The sequence below is a fragment of the Tursiops truncatus genome, chromosome 6 (genome assembly GCF_011762595.2).
Source record: "Tursiops truncatus isolate mTurTru1 chromosome 6, mTurTru1.mat.Y, whole genome shotgun sequence".
NCBI classification, from domain to species: domain Eukaryota; kingdom Metazoa; phylum Chordata; class Mammalia; order Artiodactyla; family Delphinidae; genus Tursiops; species Tursiops truncatus.
In genome coordinates, this window is record NC_047039.1 from 78098112 (window position 1) to 78116991 (window position 18880).

At 43.5% G+C, this 18880-nt stretch overlaps 1 protein-coding gene across 1 annotated transcript in view; it reads right to left on the bottom strand.

Moving 5' to 3' along the window:
• Window positions 1-17705, bottom strand: part of LOC109552404 (uncharacterized) — a 341732-nt gene extending 324027 nt beyond the window's left edge. The window contains exons 1-2 of the mRNA XM_073806936.1: window positions 17667-17705; window positions 15900-16809 (exon numbers count right to left, since the gene is read on the bottom strand). Coding sequence (XP_073663037.1) covers window positions 15900-16809; window positions 17667-17705 — 949 coding nt within the window. The remainder of the gene's footprint in view (window positions 1-15899; window positions 16810-17666) is intronic.
• Window positions 17706-18880: the final 1175 nt, after the last annotated feature.

Here is an 18880-nt window from a genome sequence, read left to right on the forward strand (position 1 = left end):
AGATAAACCAATAATCGTTTTCCAGTCTCTCTGTTTTATGCAGATAGACCAAAAAATATCAAACTAAAGCAAAATTATAGAGATTTTCTTACAAATTTTCTTCAACACATTTCCCCTTTAAAACAAAATGTTGTTGACATCTTCAATTTCAACATTTCAACAGTTAAAACCCTTTGAGACATCATCTCATTCAATGATGCCTGGGGTGTATTTTCCACATGGTAGAAGTTTCCTGAGATACTCTCCACTTCATTGCTTCCCCAGAAACCTGCAGGAAATTTTAATTACTTTTTCATTTGATTTTCTAAAGAACCGAAGGGTGATTTTCTGGAATGTGCTTTTAAAAAGAAGGTAGCCGGGGCTTCCCTGGTGGCGCAGTGGTTGAGAGTCCGCCTGCCGATGCAGGGGACGCGGGTTCATGCCCCGGTCCGGGAGGATCCCACATGCCGCGGAGCGGCTGGGCCCGTGAGCCATGGCCGCTGGGCCTGCGCGTCTGGAGCCTGTGCTCCGCAACGGGAGAGGCCGCAGCAGTGAGAGGCCCACGTACCGCAAAACAAAAAAAAAACAAAAAACAAAAACAAAAAAAAAGAAGGTAGCCAAAAATCCTATTAAAATCTTTTTCACACTATACCAGGATCATTTGCCCTGAAAACTAGTCCACTTTTGTGCTCCCAGAGCTACAGCCCACTAAAAGAGCAAACAACCTTCAGATCTGCAAACACTATCTCCTGAAGGAATTTGACCTCAACCCCTCAGGAGATCCAAGAAAAGAAAAGTCAGTCTTTGGGACTTCCCTGGTTGCGCAGTGGTTAAGACTCCACGCTTCCAACGCATGAGGGCCCAGGTTTGATCCCTGGTCAGGGAATTAGATCCCACATGCATACCGCAGCTAAGAGTTTGCATGCCACAACCAAGACCCGGCGCAACCAAATACATAAATTAATTAATTAATAACAACAAAAAAAGTCAGTCTTCTCTTAATTGAGTCACCACTTAACTCACTGGCTCATCAGATAAGGAAAAAGCAATTTCAGTCAGCTGTGTATTTACATTTATCTCAATTTACATTTTTCATCCCAGAACTTCACTGGTTTCCAGTTCTGGTTCCCTGAGGTATGAGCTACCCTCTCTCACCTGTGTGGATAACATCCCTTTTGGGCAGTACAACTGGCTTAAAAGCTACTAAACAAAACAGAAATACATGCTGAATGGCTTCTTTAAATGCAAGTGGTACTAAAGAAGGAGCCATAATAAAGTTATTACAATAATCTGCTTGAGTGGACAAGGAGAACCCACAAAGCAGCAGTATCTGTTTACCTCCATGTACAGTTTTTGTAGCATTTTCCCAAGACTCAAAAAGAAAAAGCATTAAAGATAATCTCAATGACCAACCATTGGGCTGGGGGCCGAAGACACAGGTGCAAGCCCATATCTTGCTTATGGCTTCATATCAGCATAAGACTATGCCCACTCTTGGCTAGACGCCTACTTCTCACATGTATTCATAATATTATATATCCATGTTTTGTGTTTACCTTTCTAAATGACATAATTTCTACAAAGATAATTTAGAACTACAGTGTCTGCTTTGGGGAACGTTCAAAATGAACAAAAGGGGGAAAGGAGTTAAAATATACATAAAAACAGAAAAGGAATAAAACTGCAAAAAATACCAATTTCAAAATGATGGCAGCACTCCAGTCATCTGAAACTCACATATCTGGCACCATGAAGAATCCAAAAGAAGACTGAAAGTCAGGAAAGGATGAACAGCACCCTGTGAGACACCCCTCCTTGGCACAGGACTACATTCAAGGGGGTTTAACACTCAATTCTAGTATATCTGATCATTTTGCTTTCTGAGTCTTCAGCAAACGAAGGTACTCAGGAAGGAAGGAAGAAAGAACCAACAATAGTAAATTGTAACCTGGCAGCCTGACAGCAAAAACAGAAAATGCACGCAGGAACTCAAAAAGCCAAGCTGAACTACCACCCCCCAAATCCTGAGGATATCACTATACTACAGTCCAGGATGAAACTCGGCTTCATAATGATGACCCCGAGTTAGCAAGGAAAGCTGAAGGTATTTTGCAAACAGTTATTAAAAGCAAGACACTGGGGGACTCCATATGCTTACCAAAAGACATGTGACAGACCGCCCATGGCAGCATTCTACGTGACAGCCACAAAGTAGAAAGTACCCAAATGGCCATTAATAGTAAAATGGATAAATGAATTGTGATATCTTCACACAGTGAATACTCTACAGCAATGGAAATGACAGATCTACAACAACAAGCTCACAAGCATAATGTTGAGTGCAAGAAGCCAAACCCATGGAGTAAGGAAAAGAGCAGGCAAGAGATCGTGCCTGGGGGGTCAGGGAGGGGCTGTAGTGACTGGTTGGAAGGGAGCACGGGAGCTTCTAAGTAACATGCTGTTTCCTGACCTGGATGCTGAATACACGAGCATTCCATCGGGAAAGATTCAGCAAGCTGTACACCAAGCTCTGTGCCCTTTTCTGTATGTGTATTTGTCTCTGAAGAACACATTCACAAAATATTACACAGTATACTTGATGAAGTATAAATTTCTTGTCTTCGTGGTAAATCCAATCATGAACACTTCACAATTCAGATTTCAAGTAACCAGAGGCAACCCCAGGCAAAATTTGAAGCACATGATGTTTATCTTTCCTCCCTCAGTTCCACATTCTCTTTCTGGGGCTTTTCTATCTTTTGAAAAGCAACTCCCGACCAAGTGTGGTCACACACCATGCCCTCCCCATTTCTCATTTCCTCAGCAAATCTCCCAGGGATCCCGTTAAAATGCAGATGCCTCAGTAGGTCTGTGGTGGGACCTAGAGCCCGCAGGTCTAGAAAAACTCCCAGGTGTGGCCAATGCTGCTTGAGTGAGGCCTTGAGCTGCAGAGCCTGAGGAAAGACGTGATTTAAAACCTGTGCCTGCCAAGCTCCTGGGTGCTGAGGGATGCCTCATCCCGGGAATATGAGCATGGAAGTTTTAGGACCCATATCTGGTGGAACACTCTTGGCTTCCCAATGCCTCTCAAATTGCATCCCTATTAGCTCTACCAACTCAGGGACAAAAACTAGTAGTTGGGGACAGTAAAGTAAAAACCTGCTCCTACTCTAGGGAGTTTTGCTCCGTTTCTCATTAAAACTTCACCTTTGGACTTGTTAGCATAGTGCCTTTCCCATAGCACTTACAGGAGGGAGGGAGGGAGGGAGAAGAAGGGAAAGAAAGAAAGGAAGTGAGCAAGCAAGCAGTTAGTTTGCCCGAGAAAGTGCAGCAATGTAAAGTGCTGGTGTGACTTGCCAGATGGCTGAGAGGCTGCTTAGATCCAAGATGTCTCTTCCATGAGGGGCTCAGTTTGCAGTTAGGAATATTTTCATGAAGAGTGAGGTTGTAGGGTGAGAATGGAGGGGTAGACACCAGGGTGAGTAAGCCCTCTTCTCCCAGGGCATCTCAGAGCCATGAATACAGACAGGACAAGCCTTTTCCTGGCAGATAGAAAAATGTTAATAACTTTAAAGCCTCCCCAGAAACCTGGTATGTGGTTTTGAAGTGTTTAGGCATTTGGAAGGGGTACAAGGGGAATATAACATATGTATAGGGATTTTTCCCAGATTCAAATAAATATATGAAAATTTTCTGGTGTGTATTTTATAAGATGGAAGCAATTAAAAAAAAAAAAGAAAGAAATGCTCTCTGATCTCTCCAAAACATTCTCGTAACATAGGGAATCTCGAAAACAGAGTATCTGAAAAACATTTTATTTAGTAGCTGCAATGGTTAATTTTATGTGTCGACCTGGCTGGGCTGCAGTGCTTACGTATTTGGTTGTACGTGTCTGGACGGTGCTGTGAAGGTCTTTTGTACATGAGATTAATGAAGCAGACTACCCTCCATAATGTGGGCAGGCCTCTTCCAGTGAGCTGAAGACCTTTAAATGAAAACTGATCATCCCCCAGGAAGAGGGAATTTTGCCAGCCCACTGCCTTCCCTGAGTCTCCAGCCTACCGGCCCAGCCTGCAGATTTCAGACTTGCCAGCCTCCACAATTGTGTGAGCTAATTCCTTAAAATAAATCCACCCCCAGCCTCCGCCTCTATACACTCACACACACACACACACACACACACACACACACACATCTTACTGGTTCTGTTTCTCTGGAGAACCCTAACATAATGGGTTATGTCATTGTACTTTCGTTGGAGTTAATCACATAAACAAATACACCAGCTTCACAGTGAATATATGTTAGCACTGCTTAAAAGAGTTGAGTAAGATTATTCAGCTTACTTGGTTGAATAAGTTGAACTCAAGAAGAACTGAATTCTTATTCAGCTGCTGAATGAGAACTTTAATTTTAAATATCATTCAACAGAATAGGTCACTTTTTAAGGGCCCAAATGCTCACATAATATAACATTTTAATTCTCACAGGGCTCATTAGGATTGTAACAGCCTGTCTACTAGATCAGAGGACTTCTGTGGACAGATTTTATTAGTCCAAAGACAGCTTATTCACTGAAATCTTTTAGGAGAGAGGCAATACATTATCTTTTTAGACCATTATAAAACCTCCAGATCTGTACACATGGAATCAATCTAACGCTCATTTCTGGCTCGGTGCCTTCCTTTAGCCTCCCATGAATTTGTACTCAAGACTAGGACTGCTCAGACAGAGTATATGTTCCTAGAGCATCAATTAGCTCGTCCCCTAGGTCAATAGGTGAGAGATGCAGAAGTGGAAGTTGCATTTCCCAGCATGTCAGTGCTCTGCGCCCAAGTAACAGCCACCCAAAGCAAGCCTATTACTGCCACTGAAGGCAGCCGGCCACAAGTGAACCCAGTGCTAGGCACAGTGCCCACTCCCCAGGGACTTCTTCCTGACACAGACATTCCACATGCTTTGTGTTTGTTCATTTTGTCCTTGTTCCCGTAACTTGGCAGCCACAACCCATATACCTCCATCCATCAAGTTACCTTCACCATAAAAAGATAAATAAATAAACTGCAAAATCCTATATTTTCACTGTTTAAAACATCTACAGTTTATCCTGGACTGGTATTCTGGACTGCTGCATGTCTCTGTCTATTAAGAATGTAACGTAGGGTTTTTTTTTATTGTACTTATATCTTATTAGGATTGCTACTGTTATTGAGTATTCTGGTTGCAAAGCTGTACAGATAGGGAGAGGTCGGCCCCATTCCTACTTTTTTTTTTATATATGTCTTGTGTGTGTTTGCAGAATATTAGGTTTTTCTGGAATGCACATACTACGTTAGAGCAAAAATGCATGCGCTATAATTCATTCATTAACATCCCCAAGCTACTCATATCTGCCAGACTGAAGTACAGGCTATGCCAACAGATCCCCAAGGAGGAAAAGAAAAAGTATTTGCATCACCAACACTAACACTAGTTTACGGCATGTCTGTCAGAAAACATGACATACAAATGTCCTAAAACACGGATTTTCTAAGCAAATGTCAGTTGACTCCTCAGAAATTCTTCTGCCTCAGCCAGAGCAGACTGTAACTCTGCTCTATAGGAGCAAGAATTACACCGTGACTGTGTCACATCAGGGGATGAACTGTGCGGCCACCACGCCTAAGGAGATGGGCAAGAAGCCAGCACATGCTGCCTCAACCCCCCTGACCCTCCACCTCGGGACCAGGCAGCCACAGGTGGCTCACAGCAGGGGAGACTTCCACCACTGCATTCAGGTTTCAAAATGAATAACTCACTTGCACTTTTTTGTTTTCTAGCCAGACATTAAAACAAACAAGCAAACAAAAACACTCTAGGTCAGAGATACCATTATGACAAAATGGCCACTTGAGCGTGCTCCATAACTGTGTAGTTGTAAGTGATCACAAGAGGGTATCATGGCTGAACATTCCCCAGAATGTCCCCCCAAAATTTTTAAAAATTGAAATTAAAAAAAAAAAAGAAATTGAAGAGAGTGGTTGCTACCAGTGTGGGGCGGTGGCAGGGGGCGGGGATGGAGCTCTCAGAGTCTCTTTAACTGGAGTATTTCTGCCTGGTCACCTGAAAAGGACAGGTATGAGTACATTTAAGGGGAAACTCTTGACGGAGCCTGTATTTGGGGCTGACAAACATTACAAGACACAGAGCTTTTGTAGCTATCCAAATTTCTTATCTCTATAAAAAAGAAATTTCATATTTCCATAGTTTTTCTTTTCTTGTGGTTAAGAAACATATAACGTGAAATCGACCTTCTTGACAAACTTGTAAGTGTGCGGTACTGTCACCTACATGCACACTGTTGCAGAGCAGATCTCTAGAGCTTGTTCACGTCGAACGACTGAAACTCTCTAACCCACGGAACAGCAACTCTTCATTTCCCAATCCCCCAACCCCTGCCAACCACCATTCTACTTTCTAAGAGTTGGCTATTTTGATACCTCATGTAAGTGGAATTATACATTATTGGTCCTTCTGTGACTGGTTTATTTCACTTAGCATGATGTCCTCAAGGTTCACCCATGTTGTCACATACTGCAGAAGTTCCTTCTTTTTTTTAAAGCTGAGTGATATTCCACTGTATGTATATACCTCATTTTCTTTATTCATTCATCTGTCAATGGACACTTCAGCCATTTCCAACTCTTAGCTGTTGTGAATAGTGTCGCAATGATCATGGGAGTGCAGATATCTCTTCAAGATCCCGATTTCAATCCTTTTGGATATACATGCAGAAGTGGGATTGCTGGATCATATGGTAGTTCTATTTTCAATTTTTTGGAGGAACCTGCATACTGTTTTCCATAGTGGCTGCACCACTTTACATTCCCACCAACAGTGTACAGGTTCCCAATTTCTCCACATTCTAACTAGCACTTATTACCTTCTGTGTTTTTAATAACAGCCATCATAACAGGTATGAGGCAATATTTCACTGTGGTTTTGATCTGCATTCCTCTGATGATTAGTGACGGTGAGCATCTTTTCATCTCCTCAAAAATTTTTTTGCCCGAAGGACAAAATATTCCAGCAATGAAAGGAAACACCATTGTGGTACCAGAAAATATGACCTCTCATCACTAAATTCCCTTATTTTTGATCAGAAGTCATTCCATTCCAATTGATTTTTTTACCTGTCTTAAAACTGTGACAGACAAGTACTTCCAGCTTCAAATGAAGAGAAGGAAAGACATCAGGGGAAAAGGTGTTCTGGATATCTCAGTGCTTTCAGAGCTCAGCCCTCCTCCCCCAAGGACACACCTATCAGGGCAGCATAACCTGGAGGTAGAAAATATTGTACAGCACCACCTGTTGAGCCTGAACAAGGTAACCCTGAAATGACAAGAATATCCAAGAGCAAAAAAGAGAGTAAAGATAGACTATCTTTGGGTCAAAATATGATCCCACAAACTTGAAAGGGGAAGAAGTAACATGATTAAAGGTCTAAGGGCACCATGGAACCACATGTTCACCGATCTTCAAAGCAGGATCACAACTGACACTTGAATTTACCAGGGCATATTCACAGGTAGGAAACAGGGGTTGCAAACTGGAAATGGTATCTTTCCCACCTCACGGAGTATGCAAAATTAGAAATTTCTACTTAAAAACTGGATGTTTCCCCATCCTTTATAAGCTGGCATCGCTGGCAACACTGGGCCTATATCCTGCCTGTCAGCATCTGTCCGTCCCCCCAACAGATAAAGCAGAGGCTGCTACTGGGCCCCAACTTCATTCTATCGGGTCAGTGCTACCTGCCTGGCCGCGGAGGCCTCTGAGTCTGTGAGCCCCTCTCCGTGACATCAGTCACAGCCCACGGGATGGTGAAGATGGGAACCTGAAGATAATCTGACCAGGACCTAGAATCTCTCTCGTTGAAACTGTATCATCACCACACAAGATAAGTGGAGATAATGTCTCTACTGAAGAGAGAAAAATACTGCCTGAATTTAGTAGGTGTGCTTGATTTCCGACCCCCAGTGAGACCTGGACCCAGACCATCCACCTCATGATTCTTCCCATTCATTACACTCCCTGGTGCCTCTGGAGAGAGAGCAGCTGGCCAAGAAACTTTGATTTTCGACTGGGTATGATTTTTAAGCACCCAGTTCCTAGCACAGTCCCAGGCACATGTGGATACAAAAAAAAATCTTTTTTAAATGAAGTAATTAAAATGAATGACATAGGAAAAAAGCACGAAGAGTTTCTTCTGTGGGCAAATGACAAACATGATCCTTAAGACTGGGACCGATTTAAGGTGAACTTCTTCCACAATATTTTTGCCCTCAATTTAAATGATGGACAAGATCAATAAGCAATGAAAAATGGAGAAACTAATGTTTTCAATCTTTTATAGTTCTTGAGGAGTTCAAGTCCTTTTAGAACAGTATTTCTCACACTTGACTAACATGTAGACCTTATTAAAGAAAATATCCCCTATGGATTGCAGAGTTGACGTAAATATTGTCTAGATCATGTTACGAACTATGAACAAACATAAACAGATATAAACTAATTATACTTATAGTTCCAAAACATTAATGTGCCCAACACATGTTTGAAAATCAATGGAATGATAATTAACAACATTCATTTAATCCAACAAGGGATGCACTTCCACTGAAACTACATCCCCACAGCTAATGTCAGTAGGCACTGACACACAGCTTGTGTGCTGCACTTCTGAGTTACATTTACAAGATCAAAACCCCATTTCCCATCACTTTTCCATTGAGAACACAGAGACTCCAACACTCTATGTTGTCAATCAGTTTCATTTTACACATCACTTTTCCATTGAGAACACAGAGACTCCAACACTCTATGTTGTCAATCAGTTTCATTTTACACGGACACATCACTTACTAAGCCCACTGCTGTGCCTTCCTCATCAGCCCATGACAAGTGGGGCTGTGGGTGCCGCATAACCAGTTTGAAACAAAGAGGCAGGTTTTGAAATGCTGTAGCCAGATCTGTCATGCAAGGGTCATCCAGGTGATTGCAAATGTGCTCCAAATAATTTGTTTTACATTATCATATAATGATAACATAAAATGAAAACAAAAATGTTTAGTCTTCTAAGACTCCCAAGCATACAAGACCCAAAGAGCCCCTGATTGGAGAAACATTCTTGACATGAAATGTCCATAGTCCGAGGATGTGACCAGAGGTATTTTCCCATTTATTATACTGCATCCCAGGCCCTTCAGGTGTTAGAAACTCCTAGATATTTTAAAAGGTGAAACAATAAGCTTCTTGAAGGTCAGGGTCACTCTGGTGCCTGGGACACTGGCAGGCACATGAACACTGAGGGAATTAAAGAAACATGTCTGAGCTACTGCATCTATATATCTTTATAAGACATACAAATGAAGGCCTTAAGGTTTAAATTCACTTTCCTCTTTTTATAATTACTCTGACAAAAGCAATTATAATTTGGAAGATGCCAAACACTTACCAGTTGAAGCAATGAAACTGTTTTTCTTGTTTTTTTTTTAAATTTTTGGCTGGGCCGTGCGGCATGTCGGATCTTAGTTCCCCAACCAGGAATCGAACCCTGCTCCCTGCACTGGAAGCACAGAGTCTTAACCACTGGACCACCAGGGAAGTCCCATGAAACTGTTTTTTTGAGGAACTAATTTCAATGAAATCATATGTATCATTCCACCATTACAACTTTCCTCTGGGAAACGGTGTTTACTTCCCATTTTACAACATGGTATGAGACTAATAGTCAGATAGGAGAAGCCCGAGTACCATGATAAATAATCTCTTCCCATTTCTTCCTTCCAACAATATACCACAGTCAGGCCCTACCTAAGCTTTACCAAGCTACACATGAAGAAGAAGGTATATTGTATATACCCTCTTGGGAGAAGAAAGCAGACATCTGAATCACTACAGCATCCTAACCTTCCCCATCATCTAAAAGCTCTCTCCACCGTCAGCCTCTAAGCTTCCATTCACAGCACATTAGCCTGTTTCAACTACTTCCATTTTACAAATGAAATAAGATCATGTAACCTGGGAAGTAACTGAGAAACAGGTAAAGATGTTTACATGCTCAAAGTGACAGGAGTAGTACGACTGTGAATTTGAACAGTGATTCAGGATAGGAGTAAATGAAAACTTCAGGTTAAAAGCCAAGCCAGAGAAGAGTCTGCGGCTCTTAGAGCATAGTCTTCCAATGATACCTCATTTTGAGCCTTTCTCTCTTTTTTTTTTTTTTTTTTTTTTTGCGGTACGCAGGCCTCTCACTGCCGTGGCCTCTCCCGTTGCGAAGCACAGGCTCCGGACGCGCAGGCTCAGCGGCCATGGCTCACGGGTCCAGCCGCTCCGCGGCATGTGGGATCTTCCCGGACCGGGGCACGAACCCGTGCCCCTGCATTGGCAGGCAGACTCTCAACCACTGCGCCACCAGGGAAGCCCCTAAGCTTTTCTTTTTTTGTCCACACCATAAGGCAGAGTAAACAAGCTCTCATCAAAATCTGACAGCAAAGCTCAGAACAAACAGCGAGAGCTGAGGGTCAGAGCAGGCCAGAATACCTTTCTGGGGCCAGGAGGCCAAAAAGAAATTACTATCTTGAGATGAAACTCAAATATCAGAACGAGAAGGGGTCACCACCAGGAAGCAGAGCTCAGAAAAACTAAGCCACACACAGATTCCTGCCAGGCCCAGGCGCAAGGTTTGGAAGGTTCAAGGTAGGCTGTGGTTTTCACAGACAGGCAGGCTTCTCCCACTCAGCAGTAATGACACACATAATTGTGACAGAGAATATATTGAAGGGAAAAAACAAAAAGCAACAACCCAGCAACAATTAGAAAATAAAGATATAGAGAGAGATATACAGATAAAGATATAGATAGATAGATCTTTATGCATCTGTCTCTATATATCTCCAGTTCTGAGTGCATAAAAGGCAGAGAATCTCTGGAAAGCCTGTGGCTAGCACACTGATAGCCCCCAAAGCCAGGGCCAAAGGAAAGCATTACACACAGTCAAAAACACTCGGTGGCGCAGTGGTTAAGAATCCGCCTGCCAATGCAGGGAACAGGGGTTCAAGCCCTGGCCCGGGAAGATCCCACATGCCACGGAGCACCACAACTACTGAGCCTGCGCTCTAGAGCCCATGAGCCACAACTACTGAGCCCGCGTGCCACAGCTACTGAGCCTGTGCTCTAGAGCCTGTGCTCCGCAACAACAGAAGCCATGACAATGAGAAGCCACCACAAGGAGAAGCCCGTGCATCACAACGAAGATTAGCTCCCTCTTGCCGCAACTAGAGAAAGCCCGAGTGCAGCAACGAAGACGCAATGCAGTCAAAAATAAATAAATTTAAATAAATACACTTTTTAAATAAATAAATACTGTATTAAACAAACAAACAAACACTCTTCCAGGACCGAGGCTCAACCCACCATCATGCCTCAAGGCTGAAACAAATCTTTATCTCCTTGGAGAGCACAAGATATTACTGGCCATACGAGTGAAAAAAAAATATTTATCTTCAAACACTACAAACACAGTCCAAAGGACCCAGATGCTCACATTTGGAAGATACTCAAGAGCTGAGATCAACCAGAGAAGACCTGATTTAACTCTCGCATCTCAAGCTGCCTCGGGGCCGTTCTCATTGAGTGGGAAGAGAAGGGAAACTGAGGCACTATCTAATCAATCAGTCAGTGTCTCTCCATCCGTCTGCTCGTCTTCTGCCCCCTCTCACCCTGTCCCTCTCCCTCTGTGTCTCCAGGTCACTCTCTGTGTTTATTTCTCTCTTTGCGTCCACCTCTCCTCTCTTCCGTTCTCATCTTGCAAAGCACCACATCCTGTAGGTAAAGTGGGTTTATGAAGCAACTACACTATTGCAAAAGAAGATGATCAGAGGGAAAAGCCCTAAAGTGGAACCCAAGAAAGGGAAATGTAAAGGAAACGCTGACCGATGCTGAAACCACGCGTCTGTGTACTTGTAGCTATGTGTTTTAAAAAATCTAGTGAAGTGGGATTGGTGCTCAACTGTTGCCCTTTTCCTCTCTATTTTAGTCAACATCTTTATAGTTGTACAGACATGCTGAAGTAAACCATTTTGACAACCCATATACAGGTCACACATGGGTGGTTTTGGTTCCTTCTCCATTAAGTTTCTTGCTTCTAAATTATTCAGCAAAAGAGTCCTCTTCAACACTGTGTGTGTAGAAAAGGTGCAAATCACGTGAAACAGCTGACAGCATGGGTCCAATTTTGGCACCTGAACAAATCCCACCCTAGCCCTGTCTGGCAGGTCACCAATCACACTAACCCCTGTTACACTAGATGCACCCACCCTGGGTCTGTCCCTGGTCTGGCTATTGTGGCACAACCAGTGCCCGTGCACAAACCCATTGTGCTTCCAGTGCCAGCTGGACCCTTGTATTTCTGTTTCTAAGAATGTGGGGTTCCAAGTTAATTTATCAACGTGAATCAGTCAACAAATGACAATCGCTATCACTACAAATGGAACTGAGAAAACTCTGAAAAGCTTCAGCTCTGATTAGAGGAGAGAGATGAATTCCTGTTATGCCCTTGCCTCAGTCAAATGCTCAATGTGTGCGTGCGTGCACACACACGCACACACGCGTGCGCGCACACACACACACACACACACACACCCTCTATATCCTTCTCTCCTTGCCAATCTCAGAACACACCAGCGCTCACTAGGAACTTGAAAGTATAGGGAGGGAACCAATAAAAGAAAGGAAGGGATCACACACAGCATGAACTAACTGCATTCTCAGTATACGAAGCAAGGAATCAAAGAACATGGACTTATTTGATTCATTCAGCAAATATTTATTGAGTACACTTATTGTACTGGGTACAAACCTTGCTTTCACCAAGCGAATGTCCCTGGCACCAGAAACTGGCTAGACTAGGTTATTACAAGTCTGCTCTCTGCTTCTCCTCAGACATCCTCTCCCCACGTTATGGATTTTTCTTGGCCTGATACAATCCTCCTTCCAGAATTCTCTTACACAGCTACATCACCTTGCCCATTCTGGTTTCACCTGCTGGCTGACCTAGTTCTAGCTTACTAGGAAGTGGTGACGGCCCATCCTGACCCTCTGGACCATTCACACCTGCCCAACTCAACAGGTCACTCGGACACTCCCGTCCCCAGCCTTTAAGGAAAGGAGTCCCTCAGTATTATAAGAGAAAACGAACTTAAGAATGTGTTCACACATCCCAGAGACCATTTTTATTCTTTCCCAATGCAATGTTATTTTCTCTCTAATATCGCAATTATTGATAACTGAGGAATTTAACCCAAATTTGCTTAATATTTTGATCTAAGAGCTTGAATGATCTTTTTTGTTTGTTTGTTTTTGTTTTTTGGGTTTGTTTTTGTTTTTGTTTGATTTTTTTTTGAATGATCTTTGAAATGGAAACCGCCACCACGTTTTGCCTCTACAGGAACCCAACATTCTTATACTATCTGATATCTGTTCTCCTCAAACTGTACATGAATCCTCCTAGGATAGGCATGGGACAGGGTCACCTGGGGGAAGATGGAGTGCCAGGTGGGAAACTAAGCCACCAGATGAAATGGCACACCTTCCCAGAGAGACAATTTTCCCCTTGAAAGGAAATATAACATTTTAGATTAAAACAAGCCCCAATATATTATAGAGTAAAATGAACAAATGCATGATTTTTTTTAAGATAAAAACTCAAGACTTCAAAGAAAGCTCCTACTTGTGGGCAGTGTATCAGGCTATGCCCACAATCCACGGTGTTTCCTGCAAATAACTCTCTTGCCTTTACAACTTCTTTGATGAAAGTTTTGAGAAATGTTTAACCCACCCTATGAACTTCCTGAGGGCATGAACTATGTCTCCTCTTTCTCTTTGTCTCCAGGGACCTAGGACAGTACATAAGACGGTGCCTGGCACAAAACAGGCACTCTGATGTTTGCAGGATTAATTTGGCTGAAATAATGGCAACAGCACTGTCAATAACAAAAGATTTTTTATCACATTTGAATGGAAGGAAGGGAAGGTGAACAGCTGTATGAGGACATGGAATAGAAGCAACCCAATTTACCAAACAGCTGATGGCTGCCATGTGAACAATCAGATGAAGCAACTCAGTTTATTTCTTTTCCACTTGAACAAGTACAGGAAGGCAAATATTGTACCTGTTAATCTCGCAGAAGATGGGGGTGGGGCTTAGGACACAAGTCTACCAGATGACATTGGTGCTATTAAATTTAATAACTTCTGAAGAGTTGGAAAAGCATTGTGATAATAATAATGTCACCAATGATATTAAGTCCTGGTTTGTATGCTGATCCTAAGAAGGTCATTTAAAGGTTGTGTCATATATTTGCTGCTGAGACTTGACAACTCTGAAAAGTAGTTCAGTGTGTGTGTGTGTGTGTGTGTGTGTGTAAAATGTGGTGTGGGCTTACCTTTCCTTATTCTTAATATTGTTACCTTTTTTAACTAGCTGGACCTAAACCAAGTTACACATGAAAGATGATTCGAAGTATATATGGCTTATAGCAAAGTTTAAATTTTTCTACTTCCTTGGTGGAGACACTGCATTTTCACTCATTTGTAAATAATAGAAAACATGGGTGTCACACACACTTTCTCCACACAATCCATCTTATACTGCAATGAGCCACTTTCTATGCCCAGTATTCTCGAACTCTCCAAACTGCAGGGAGAGGCTGTCCGGAGGAGGAAGTGAGGACTCCCAGCCCTGCAGGTCTAAGCAGTGAATGGGTGAGCCAGGCCACTGCTGCCTTCCAGGGCTATTTCCTTTTCTGAGTCATATGTCTCAAATATGTGCACTGCCAACCAAAATGATGCCTTTCAGACCTTCCTAATAATGACAGCCAGAGATCCATAAAATTTCAACGGAAATCCAGAGAGCAGAAAACCATTTTATAGTATTAACATGCCTGTAGCGCCTGAGGAAGAAGTGAAAATAGCTCAAGACATACCAAGACTCCTGGCAGAGATAGATGGAAATTAATCTCAATAAAACCCGACTATCTTTCCCTCTATGCCCTAAACCTGCAGCCATCCCCTTTCACCTGAGAATTAAGTAACCTGATGTTATGTTATTTCTGTCGGAGCCATAAGAGTAGAGAGTTTATTTTTCATGATTTTATCATTTTATTCTGTGATATAAAAAGGGAGAGTTTTCACTCTCAGTTTACAACATCTGGGATTAAATGCTGCTCTTTTATTAACTGGGCAAGTCCCTTAACGTCTTTAGGTCTAAATTTCTCTATCAATCAGAGATAAGAAAGTCTACGACCCTGTTTAATTCTGAAAATCAAACAAATGAGCTTGTAAAATTGTAGGCATCAATGAATATTTGTGTGCAGCAATATAAATGCACAACAATGTCTTGTTTTCTATGTAGTAGCAGGAAAACAGGGAGTACAAAAACTGCTATAGAGAAAGCCAAACTGGCTAACAGCTCGGGTCATGGCTCAGGTGCCGCTCAGGTGCATCCAGGAGGCCTGGAGTAGAAGGTGCCGTAATCAAGTCGTTGAGAAGTGGGAGCGCTCCTAAATCAGTGTCTGGGAAGATTCTCCGGACGCTGCGGATTTCACTTTGGCCTGTATAACTAACAAAGTGCCCTTCGCAGGGCTCAGATATGAGCAAGTAAAACTTTCTCCCCAAACTCTGACTCTGAACGCATTCCCTTTCCTTAACGCTAGGGCATCTCGTCTTGGGGAAGTTAAAGCGAGTCGGTGAATGGAGAGAAAGGAACTCAGAGACTAGGAGGGCTGCACGCTCCGCAGTGTAAGAGGAAGAGATGGCAGCGCCCCTGGGAGGACAGGAAACACCACCGCCACCTCCCGCCCTCCAAACTACACACGCACCTGGGGATGAATTTGGCCTCGTCCCACAGTCGTGCCTGGAAGTCCTGCCAAGCCTAGCCAGGGCTCGCTGCGTCCCAGGAGGCGGCCAGAGCCGCCGCCGCGTCCTTGTCGCCCTCGTCCTCCTCGCTGTCCCCGGGGTCGGACCCCGCTTGGTTCTCGCAGCCCCAGCCAAGGCGCCGTCCCCCGCGGCCGGCCCAGCGGAAGCCGAGCGCAAACTCCTGGAAGGTGAGGCGCAGTCGCGGTCGGCTTCCAGCCTCCGGAGCCGGTCTCGGCGTCGGCCGGCAGCACGCGCAGCTCCGCCCACAGCGCGCTGAAATTCTCGCGCTCCAGCTTCCCTGAGCGGTTCGCAGGCGACGAAGACGGAGCGCAGCCCGGCTAGCTCTTCCAGGTCCCCGTCCGCCTCCGTCCCGCCTAGTGGGGCCAACCGAAAGGGCTCCGGGCGCGACGGGGCACGCGGTCCGCCCCGGCTGTGGCGACAGCGGGGAGTCCGGAGCCACCTGCTGAACCCCGGGAGCCGCCGCAAATTCGGCGAGTCGGGCTGGTTTGGCCACTGGCGGGAACTTCCGGGCGGGGCGAGGCGCCTGGGTGGGTCGGGACGGCGCGTTCCGACGCGGCTTCGCGTTCTGCCAGCCCTGGAGCGGTGCCAGCGCGCCCCTGACCCCGCGCAAAAATGCCCGCCCGCGACTGAGACCCCGGCGCGGCCACACGCGCCTTCCCGGCGGGGCCTGGCTCTGCCCAGCCTGGGAGGAGGAGCGCCCAGCTCCGGTTCCCACGCCTCCGGGATCCCGGCTGTGCTTCCCGTGCGGAGCTCTGGAGCCTGAGTTTGGGGCTCTTGGAGTTGGGGGGCCCGGCCGGAGCTGAGAGTGAAGCAGTAGGCTCTTCGGCGTAAACAGTGTTTACTCGGGTCAGTCTAGAGCTGGCAGGAGCGTAGAGAGCTACCTGGACAGAAAGGGGAAAGGAAAGTAGGGGTAGGATTCCAAATTGGTTAACGTTATGTGTATTTTATTCTCTTCTGATTCCGGAAAATTGGTAAACTTCTGTATATAGAAGATTTACCAGAAGACCCCCATTCTCTGATTTTACTGGTTTTCTTTAATGCATGTCCGTCCGACATTAAGATCCAACTAGTTAATGCACATTAGGAATCACATAGATCTTCCAGATCCTCAAATCCAAATAATTTTTCACAGTTCTTGTCTCCAAAACCTGAGAAAATTAATAACCAAAATCCTTGACAGGCAGCAATATTTAAACAAGGACTGAGGTAGCTTTTAAACAAATCTTATGGAAATTATATTTGCAGATGTATGTTACCCTTTGATCTTAATTTCAAGTGCTATTATTGTTTCTTTAATACTGGCTGCTTAATGGGTATAAGATATTTAAAATTCATCCATTTTTATTCTTTTTTTAAAAAATCTCGTCTTATTTTCAAGAGACCCTCACTTTGTCCTATGACTTATGCTCCCTTTGGTGATTCTCATAGCTTGTGAAAATGCATTTGGGTTATTTTTACTTTATCACATCAGTTCCCTCCGCTTTTTAGACTTTTTTATTTCCATTTCTTTTAGTAATGACTCTATTCCATTTGTTCTCATTCTGAATTCTCTCTATTGCTTATTACTTTGATTGTTTTCAGTGTCATAAAAATAGAGGATTTGACTGACACATTTCTTCACGCTGATGTTCTTAAACAGGAAGCTAAATGCTAAACATCCGAAGAACTGTTTCTTCTTGAATAGTACAATAAATAAGGTCAACACTCACAGCATCCGTCAAGCTGTAAATGCCACTGATATTCGCCATCTGTAAATTTAACTAGTCAATTATGAGAGGCATTCTATTAAGAAGCCCTGGTCTTAGCAATCTAATTGCTAAGTGAATATAGTTCTGCTCAAGTAGATAGCTAATACATTGGAATGAATTTTATTATTAGTGCAATAAAAATTGTTATTGATTTTGGGTTTATGTGTTTTCCTGTTTATTCTAAAGACTGATTTTTCCATATAAAGTAAAAAGTGGCCTCGGTAATGCCACTTATTACCTTGGTAATGCCTTTAAACTTTTCAGATATACTTATTAAACTGAATCTTTGAAATATTATCATTCTGTTAACAATTAATAAATATCTGTATTTTTCAAAATAGATAAGTTAATATTTTTAACTGCTTTGCCAGAAATGCTTTCTTGAAGACTGCTCTTGCAACTTCCTTCCTTAACTCACACTGACCTTTGCACTCAATTCTAAATTCTTATATTCTTTGACCTGCTTTGTCCTTTCAATAAGCCCCTTCACTGAGGAGTCAAGAAACATGGATTATTCCAAAAGTCTGTGTACACACCTTCTCATTTCCACTGATTTTAATCTACTCCATTTATCACAACAGTTATCATAACAACACAACAAACACCTAGTGATTTAAAATAGCAGCCATTTTATTTGCATAATCTCGCTGCCATCAACTTGGGCAGGGCTCAGGTAGGTGGTTCTTCTGCTGGCTTGCCTGGGATCATATAGTCATGGTAGCTTTACTGTGGCTGTGTGGTCTTAAGAGCGCCTCACCCATACGTCTGGAAGTTGGTGCTGGCTGTTAGCTGGACATGTGTCTTCAGGAGGCTCCCACCAGCTTTGTCACATGGTGGCAGTGTTCCAAGAGGTTTAGGACCAATGCACAAATGCTTTTCAAACCTCAGCTTGTGTCATGTTTGTTGCTATTCCATGGATCAAAGGAAGTCACATGGCCAAGCTCTAAGTCAATGGAGGAGGGGATTATACAAGGTCATGAATACAGGGAGATGTACTTTATTGGAGGCCCTTACTATAATAATATACCATACTTAGCCTCTAACACATTCTCTCAGGCTCCTGTCCTGCCAACCTGCTGTTCGTTCTACACAACCACAGCTGGACAGTCCTTCTTAAACACCAATTATTCTGTCATTTTGGAGCTTAGTGTTTCTCAGTCAGTGGTAATTTTGTT